The 9973-nt window shown below is 37.7% G+C and overlaps 1 protein-coding gene across 1 annotated transcript; it reads left to right on the top strand.

Annotated features, from left to right (window-relative positions):
- The first annotated feature begins 915 nt into the window (after nucleotides 1-915).
- On the top strand, nucleotides 916-9867 carry LOC117406981 (trefoil factor 2-like). Its single transcript, XM_034011482.3, has 4 exons — nucleotides 916-1074; nucleotides 3464-3598; nucleotides 4825-4959; nucleotides 9728-9867. The coding sequence occupies exons 1-4, from the start codon at nucleotides 1017-1019 to the stop codon at nucleotides 9730-9732; spliced, it is 333 nt and encodes a 110-aa protein (XP_033867373.1). The 5' UTR covers nucleotides 916-1016; the 3' UTR covers nucleotides 9733-9867.
- Nucleotides 9868-9973: the final 106 nt, after the last annotated feature.

Here is a 9973-nt window from a genome sequence, read left to right as displayed (position 1 = left end):
GGTTCTTTATAATTTTACTTTTCCATCATATAGTTTCGCTATATGATGGAAAAGTACAACAATAAGTAACTCTTTCAAAGAAATCAAGAACAATTTTGCATTTCCATGCAGTGTGACTTCCATGTAGCTCCCAGGATAGGTTGATGCAACTCTTGGCACTATTCAAAATCACATTTTTGTTGAGAATGTCACCCCTTGATAGGGTGATTCTGAAGGTGCTTATTTATTTTACATCAGTTCAAAATTATAGATCACACAATCATGATGTAGAAATATTGGCTTTAAGATATTGGCACATATCTCTGGACAAAAACAAAGTCAAGCTACTCTATATCCAAAATTTGGGGTATAAAGTAATTCTGGTATTTTTGAGGTTGTTTTAATTACAGTATAGGCCATAAAATTTTTTTGGCAATTCCTTTGAAAATGATCCGCTTCTCTAACAAACCAATACATACAAAATGGTAAGAAAAGGACATATTTTTACATTTCAGATACAAGACCATCTGGCCCATTTCAATGTTCTTTCTTAGTAAACCTTTAAAATGGTTATATATATATATATATATATATATATATATATATATATATATATATATATATATATATATTATTTTTTTTTATTACCCCCTGCCTTTAAATGAGGGGAAAAAAAAAAAAAATCATACTGTTGCATGAAGGACTAATCATCATTACCTTATCAGGAAAGTATACATACTGAACACACCTTTACACGCATGATTTATTTTTTTTTAACTTAAGGTAAGCAATCTCTCCTGTGTATTTACATGTCACTCCTTTCCAATAATTATAAATATTCCAGACAACAGTTCATATTTGATACAGTTCATGTGATGCACATTAGATGGCACTATCGGGCTAAGGGTAAGGGTATAAATAGCAGAAACAGGTCTGTGCAATACACAGCAATAGTGAAGTGTGCTCTTTTGATTTGCAGCAGCAGCAGCAATTCGCTACACAGGTCTGCCATCTTGCTTGGATTCAGCGCAGAAGAAATGATGTTTACGGAGCTACTTCTGGTGCTTCTTTTAGCTGCGTGTGTTCCAGCACAGGGTAATAACTTCATTGTTACAATACTTTTCATATTCATTCTTTATCAGTTTTGGTCTTGTAATCAATTTAATAATTTGTAAAGATTATTGTCTCTATTTTCTATAGGTATAGTGTGATTAGTCACTTTTCTGGGGTGACTAATGCTTTTATGTATGTACATGATTAGTCACTTTCTCGAGCTGGCTAAAACTAATTAAAGCTGATTTTCTCTCTAGCCCCTTTCACACTGGCATGATCTACCCGGGTCAGAACCTACCCTGGCAGGACCCGGTGTCATGCGGGTCGGGTACACGATTTCACACTGCTTTTAATAATGTAGGGCTGACCTGGGTGGCAGACGCAAGTAAACAATGCGATCGGATGCAGCTTGTTACTGGCGTTTCCATCCAAGCTTCTCTGGATTGAACCATCGGCCAAATCTTTTATTAGAGCAAATGTTTCTAGATCCCTGCCTCAATCTGATTCATGCTGTGTCTCAATCAACAAATCCCAAACGTTCCTTGCAGAAGTGAAACTTTCACGCAGGCATGGCTGTTTGTTATTGCGTCGGCTCACGAACGGTAGTCGAGCATTTTGTTTCCCTCACGGGTCAAAGCTGTAGACGTACGTCCTGAGGTGGGTAACTGGGATCCTAACCCTGCGGAATATCGAGGAAAAACACATATTTTCTATGCTGGCAGATAATTTTTTAGTTTTACACTTGGGGTGGGGCATAAAACATACAAGGCGTTTTTTGTTTGTTTGACAACCAAATCAATTCACTTATCATATAATCACCAATACGGGCAATTTGGCTTTATATATACGTAAACATACTTGTTGAATAAAACTGCTTCTGGTGTACAGAGGTAAAGGTTGAACGAGACGCACTGTCACATTCATGATGATAAGTGGCTTGCAGTTTAATTCAGTATTCAGTGCGTTGTTACTACTGTACAAGCTGCTTAAAGATTCCAAAAACGATCAAAATCACCCCAAAGATGGGGTCAATGAGTTTGGCTATAGTCATCCAGATGACAAAGACTAGCTTGGAGATAAACTAATATGAATACTATTTTTGGTTTTTATTATTACTACACAGAAGTATTTCTAATGTTTAAATAAAATGTTAAGTTTGTTTGTATTGGTGATTGATGGCACTGGTGAGCTTGTAACTTCCTTAGAATTTAAAAGTGTACCCAGTGGTTCAGATAAGCTGCGTACTTGGTGTTTTTTCTGCATTAAAAAATCTGAAATACGCACTCAATTTAAATTTAATGTGTACAAATACGCATAGCAATTTTGCAGCGCAGCTTGTCTGCCTCTCCTAAAAGTTCCACGAACAACTACATCTCCCAGAACACAATGTCTTCACTGACTAGGAAACTACACAAGAAAAAACAACCCAACAAACATGATCCAATCTCTGGCTAGCCCTGTTGTCTTTGCAGCCAATCACAGTAAGAAAAAGAAACATTTTAGACGCTATACACGTTGAAGCGTAAACACCCCGGTCCAGCTACAAATCCAACTGGAACCATCGTCAGAGACAACCGTTAAAAAAGGTGCCTATATTAAACTGTTTTATAACTTATTAATGCATTTCCTTATTTTATTTACCTGTATGGCTTTATATTGAAGTTTTAACATGTTCACTGAGTTTAAGAATTAAAATATAAGTAACGTAATTAATTTGCAGTCAGTGTGATGCCTCGAAAAAATGCGCTGAGCCGATAAAGAACCTTGTAGAACACACGCGTGGTTGTACAGTAGTTCAAAGTAACATTGCAGTTTAAATGATTACCCTTACCATTAAAGATTGTACAGTGACTTCAAGGTAATGTTGCATTTTACACCCTGTGAGGAAAGAACAGCGTGACAGCCAAGGCTGGTAGCTGACAGGAAGCAGACCCAGAGACAGAAACTGCAGGTTTAAACGCAATTGCTCATGTGTACTACTACGACTACGACTACGACTACGACTACTACTACTAATAATAATAATAATAATAATGAACAAAACAACAAACAAATAGGCAGGGGCCAAAACAAATATTTAAACAAAACAGTACATACACTTTAAATATTCCCAGTGGTTTTAAGCCTAACCGCCACTTCCATGTAAACATGGCACTGTATTCCCCTAAACCCCACTACCACACAACACCAACGAAACTGAGCCACCTTCTTCGACATTAATTCACCATTAACACCCTATTTATACCTTGTGACTGGCGCCTAATTAACCATCACTTATTCAATGTATGGCTCCAGCCACATGTGTATTTAACCTTTGGTGACCGATTAATTACACAAGTTTGTAGTGTTGTAGTGCAAATGTAGAAAATATGTTGAACATTGTTATCAATCCTGTTTATTTAACTGCAGTTTTTGTTCTTCTTGTTTTTAGTCCAGATTTGTGATTTGAACCCACCAGACAGAGTTGAGTGTGGATACCCTGGGATTAGTGCAGATACCTGTAGATCAAGAGGCTGCTGCTTCAATTCAGCCATTCGTGGTGTAAAATGGTGCTTCCATCCAAAAGGTACAGCATTCTTAAGGGTTGCTGTTGCTAGTTGCTAGTATATAAACAAAAGAGAGAGTAAAAGATTTTCTTAGACAGGTATTTGAAAACATTGACTTGTTTTCATCATTGACAGATGACTGTCTTCCTGTCCGACTGGAGGCGTTCTCTTTCGGAAGACAAACTGAAAGAGCTGGTGTTACTTTATTTCAATCTTCGAATATAGAAAGACTTTATGTTTAAAAAAAATCCATTGGTTTCTACTTAATGATTCTTTTTATTTTATTTTTTTATTTTTTTAACTTACATGCTTACTTTGATAACCAGTATGAGAGAAGAACCCAATATAACTAGAATAGAACAATAATTTTGTTATTTTCACATACTTGTAGAGATACCGCATAATTTTGATTTTTTCTATGCATAATTCCCTGGGGTGTAATTAACGTTAGTTTGTCTGTTACTTTATTATTATAGTTTATTAACATACACTTGCATATTGCTTTTCTCTTACTTATTCTATTCATTTCATATGTTGATGCACGTGCGTCATGACAAGTAATACATGTTTATTTATTGATTGATTCATATTGTGTCTGGTGGTCAACTCTGTCTTAAAGAACACTTCAGCTAAAAGAAAACTTTGCTTGCTTCCCAAGGGGTGTTCTCCTAGCCAGAGACTACTGTAGTACCTTCATTATTACAATACTCTTTATATTTATTATTCATTTTAAATCAGTTGGATAGAAATACAGATGGACTGAAAACCATTTTCATCTACTATTGTGTTACTAAAACTATGCAACACAATTTCTTTTTTCAAAATGTCTAGTGATTAATTTAGCAAGAATTGCTGGCAGAGCGGACTTTCTTTTTGCTTGTTTAATATGAAATATTTGTCTATTGAATTGTCTGACCTTATGCTTAATTTAATCAACATGGTATTCTATACTACAGTATACACATATTTATTCTAATTTGAATAACATATAGTGTATTCTCTCAATTTGCTTTGAAAAATATGTTCTGAAGGGCCCTTCAAAAGCTTTAACTTTTAAAAGTCAGTTTTGATTAAATAAAATTAAACCTTAAAACATAGTAAAATAAACCTTTAGTGGTTTAAGCTTTGTAATTGACCTAGATTCTCATGTTTTCTTTCTCCTTTTCTTAAACCATGAAACTACAAATTATTTGTATTTTTAGATGCCTGTTTATTTAACTGCAGTTTTTGTTGTTCTTGTTTTTAGCCCAGGTGTGTGATGTGAACCCAGCAGAGAGAATTGAGTGTGGATACCCTGGGATTAGTGCAGATACCTGTAGATCAAGAGGCTGCTGCTTCGATTCGGCCGTTCGTGGTGTAAAATGGTGCTTCCATCCAAAAGGTACAGCATTCTTAAGGGTTGCTAGTGAATAGTAATGTTGCAAACATCCCTGAATGCCAAGGAAATACCCCTCTCATTACCTTATCATGAACATATACATACTGAACACACCTTTACAAGCAAACTTTTTTTTTAAACTTAAGGTAAGCAATGTTCTATTAAACTCTGTCCTGTGTATTTACATGGCACTCCTTTCCAATAATTATATTCCATTAGATGGCACTATTGGGCTAAGGGTAAGGGTATAAATACCCCAAAAGTTATGGTATTATCATAAACCTGGTTCCCTGAAATAGAAATGTATCATTACCGAATGGGTATTTACCTCCTAAAGACCTGAAACCTGAAGAAATTATAGTAAAGCTGCTTGCAGAGCCAGTGACGCAGCCATGGCCCACCCCTGAGGGCACAAAATGACAGCACTCACAGACCTCATAGACGTAATTATATACAGTGCCTTGCAAAAGTATTCAGACCCTTGACCAATTCTCTCATATTACTGGATTACAAATGGTACATTGTAATTTCGTTCTGTTTTGATACTTTATTTTAAAACACTGAAACTCAAAATCAATTATTGTAAGGTGACATTGGTTTTATGTTGGGAAATATTTTTAAGAAAAATAAAAAACTGAAATATCTTGCTTGCGTAAGTATTCAACCCCCACACATTAATATTTGGTAGAGCCACCTTTCGCTGCAATAACAGCTTTAAGTCTTTTGGGGTAAGTATGTACCAGCTTTGCACACAGTGTCGGAGTGATTTTGGCCCATTCTTCTTGGCAGATTTCCTCCAGGTTGTTCAGGTTGGTTGGACGACGCTTGTGGACAGCAATTTTAAAATGGTGCCACAGATTCTCAATGGGATTGAGATCAGGACTTTGACTAGGCCACTGTAGGACATTCAACTTTTTGTTCTTGAGCCACTCCAATGTTGCTTTGGCCTTGTGCTTGGGATCATTGTCCTGCTGAAAGGTGAATTTCCTCCCTAGCTTCAGTTTTTTAGCGGACTGAAGCAGGTTTCTCGTGCAGTATTTCCCTGTATTTTGCTCCATCCATTCTTCCTTCAATTTTAACAAGATGCCCAGTCTCTGCTGATGAGAAGCATCCCCACAGCATGATGCTGCCACCACCATACTTCACTGTAGGGATGGTGTGTCTTGAGGCATGGGCAGTGTAGGGTTTGCGCCACACATAGCGCTTTGAGTTTTGGCCAAAAAGCTCTATCTTGGTCTCATCTGACCACAAAACCTTTTCCCACATCGCAGCTGGTTCACTCATGCTTTCTGGCAAACTCCAGACATGCTTTCAGATGGTACTTTTTGAGTAATGGCTTCTTTCTTGCCACCCTCCCATACAGGCCAGTGTTATGATATGGTTGACTGGTGCACCATTACTCCACTCCCAGCCACTGAACTCTGTAGCTCCTTCAAAGTGAGTGTTGGCCTCTCTGTGGCTTCTCTCACAAGTCTCCTTCTTGTTTGAGCGCTGAGTTTTGAGGGACGGCCTTTTCTTGGCAGTACCTGGGTGGTGTGATGCAGCTTCCACTTCCTGATTATTGATCCAACTGTGCTCGCTGGGATATCCAAACACTTGGATATTATTTTGTACCTTTTCCCTTATCTATGCATTTGTATTACTTTATCTCTAACTTCTGTAGAATGCTCTTTGGTCTTCATTTTCCTTCAGATTCACAGCCTGACCAATGATCCTTCAACAGTGGGGTTTTTATCCAGAAAATGTGACAGCAACTTTAATGGTTCACTGGTGGAGGCCAATGGTAAGGTAATTTTATCCTCGTTAGGGCAATTTCTTTCATCGGTGTAAACTGGGAGCTTCCACAGCACAGGGGTTGAATACTTATGCAAGCAAGATATTTCAGTATTTTATTTTTCTTAAATATTTCCCAACATAAAACCAATGTCACCTTACAATAATTGATTTTGAGTTTCACTGTTTTAAAGTAAAATATCAAACAGAACGAAATTTCAATGTACCATTTGTAATTCGGCAATATGAGAGAATTGGTCAGGGGTCTGAATACTTTTGCAAGGCACTGTGTGTGTGTGTGTATATATTATATATATATACATATATATTTACCAGAATCTTCAACATTGCTAACCTCTTTGCAGATTTTTCTAAGAAATCTAAGTGGGTTGGGTTCCCATTTCTTTCCTCTCTATACTTAGAAGCACTTTCCATTCAGGAACTGGGCTAGCCATGGAAACACGGTTACTGTATACAGAGTGACAGTCACAGCCTGATAAGAAAACGAGATAGCTGTGAGACACCGCTGTCCAGTCATTTTTATCGGGAGAGTTGGAAAAAAAAACACATTTTTATGAACCATTCATTTAAAAAAAACAAAAAAACAAAAAAAAAAACCCTGCTGTTTTCTATCTAAAACATTATCAGTATTTTTGGCTAAACGATGACAGATGTGTTCCTGTAATATAGTGGTTTGCAAAAGTATTCACCCCCCTGCAGAGTTTTCACATTTTGTTGGCACCTGAGCGTACTCCACGCTTTCAAATTAGACTTGACATGTAGAATCTACACAAACTACTCCACATTGATAAAGTTAAAAAATGCATATAGAATATAAATAAGTAAGATTTACAGAGAAAAACACATTAATCTCAGTTGCATAAGTATTCAACCCCTTTGCTACTGCAGCCCTAAATCAGCTCAGGTGCAAATGATTTGTTTGAAAGGTCACAAAATTAGTGAAATGGTTTCAGCCTGTCTGTACTCAAAGTGGTTTAACTTGTAGATCATTTCCCTCAGGTATATAAAGACTTTCAAGCTGCAACTCACATAGTGATCCAACAAAGCAACCATGAAGACTAAGGAGCTTTCAAAACAAATCAGGGATAAAGTGGTAGAGAGGCACAGAGCAAGAGGGTACAAGAAAATTTCAAAAAGCACAGTGAATCATCATTAACCCTTAGCGGTCCATTTATTCAGCGCGTATCACGCGCGTCAGGTCCAATTTATTTTCACACGCGCAGTTTATTTTAGACGCGCTGTTTAAAAGTATTTTTTTTCACAGTAAAACAGGTTTAAAAGGCACTGCATATCAACAGGACACTCAGTACTGCATCTCCAGCCCCGCCCCACCCCTTGTTTGCTGTATTTTTAACATACCTCTTCATAGTCGTGCATACCGATTAAATCATCTCCTGATCACTCGTTTTATCACCAAACTTCTCTATAATGCGATCCAAGTCATTATTTTATTACTATAACATCTAAAAAAAGCTCTGCAAATGTCCGTGATATTCTTTGAGCGCTGGATGCAGAAGCAGCTATCTTGTTTGTTTATGTCCGTGTTATCTATGTGGTGCCGGGGCTATCTGTATTCATGAGATACGCCCCTTTTTTTCGGCTTCTCTCGGCTGCTATCAGTCTCACTCGGCCATTGAATGGTTTTCTCGGCTTTTTCTGAGACCTGTTTTTTACGTCTTTTTGATGATTGGACCGGAAAGGGAAAACTGCAATGTCGGACCAGGTTCGACATAGGACCGCAAAAGGTTAAGACGTGGAAGATGCATCATACCACCCAGACACTACCCAGATCGGGTCGCCCTGATCTGCTTGCAGCCAGGCAAGCAGGAAACTGGTTTGGGACCTTGAGAGATCTGCAAAGTTCTGTGTCTGAGATGGGAGTCAGTGTTCACACATCAATAATGAGCCGGTCCCTACACAAAGCTGGCCTGTATGGACGGGTGGCAAGAAAGAAGCCATTACTCAAAAAAAGCATCATCTGAAAGCATGTATGGAGTTTGCGAAAAAAACATGTAGATGATACTGCAGACATGTGGAAAAAGGTTTTGTGGTAAGAAGAGACAATAATTGACCTTTTCAGCCTATATTCCAAGCCCAACACTGCACATCACCCTGTCAACACCATCCCAACTGTCAAGCATCGTGGTGGCAGCATCATCTTATGGGGATGCTTCTCTTCAGCAGGGACTGGTAAGCTTGTCAGGATAGAGGGGAGAATGGATGGTGCAAAGTATCCTTGAGAAAAACCTGCTTGAGTCAGCCGAGACTGAAACTGGCAAGGAAATTCACATTTCAGCAGTATAATGACCTGAAGCACAAAGCCAAAGCCACACGGAGTGGTTGATCAAGAAAAGAATTAATGTTCTTGAGTGGACCAGTCAAAGTCCTGACTTGCATCCAATCGAAAATTTATGGCGAGACTTGAAGATTGCAGTCCATCGACAATCCCCAACAAACTTATCAGAACTGGAGCAATTTTCCCGTGAAAAATGGGCAAAAATGTTACCATCCGACTGTGCAAAGCTAGTACAGACCTATCCAAAAAGGCTCATAGCAGTAATTGCTGCAAAATGGTGCTTTTACCAAGTACTGACTTAAGGGGCTGAATACTTGTGCAACCAGTACATTTCATTTTGTACATTTTCTTTACAAGTTTTGCTGACATTTAACCTCCTCCTCATATAACAGAGTTCAGTTTAACCACTACAGCTTTGAATAAAAAAAATGTTTGTGCATACATTATTTGTAATTCAACAAAATGTGAAAACTTTGCAGGGGGCTGAATACTTCTGTAAACCACTGTGTGTGTTTTATATGTGTGTGTATATGTGTGTGTGTGTGTGTATATATATATATATATATATTACACACACATATAGTGGGGTAAAGCAAGCAACTAATATCCTACTGTATACAGTTCTGGATTTTTGTCCATTTTTATAAATTAAATAATTGATATTGTTTTTCTATTCTCCAGGTTAATTGAAGGTGCTTCTGCCATTGCTGGTTATTTGTCAGTAAACCCTTTTTTCAAAGAAGCCTTCATTTCATCTTGTAATTTAGCAGGCATCTGAATGCCATACTACTCTACACAATAAATGATTTCTTTGCAGCAAATGCTTGTCTGTGGGTTTTTGTTTAAGTAGCATGTTCTGTAAAAATTACAGAAATACTTGCGGCTTTGAAATTTACTGGGTGTGACTTCACTGCCTCCTTGTGGTGT

This window comes from Acipenser ruthenus, chromosome 8, assembly GCF_902713425.1.
Source record: "Acipenser ruthenus chromosome 8, fAciRut3.2 maternal haplotype, whole genome shotgun sequence".
Taxonomy (NCBI): domain Eukaryota; kingdom Metazoa; phylum Chordata; class Actinopteri; order Acipenseriformes; family Acipenseridae; genus Acipenser; species Acipenser ruthenus.
The sequence above is the reverse complement of the archived record's forward strand: the minus strand, read 5'-3'. Positions and strand labels throughout refer to the sequence as shown.

Excerpts from the sequence above, each read along its gene's own strand:
- LOC117406981 (XM_034011482.3), top strand. The coding sequence starts at position 1,017 with ATGATGTTTACGGAGCTACTTCTGGTGCTTCTTTTAGCTGCGTGTGTT. Across the intron at positions 1,075-3,463 it reads TGCGTGTGTTCCAGCACAGG|TCCAGATTTGTGATTTGAAC; the intron begins GTAATAACTTCA and ends TCTTGTTTTTAG. Across the intron at positions 3,599-4,824 it reads ATGGTGCTTCCATCCAAAAG|CCCAGGTGTGTGATGTGAAC; the intron begins GTACAGCATTCT and ends TCTTGTTTTTAG.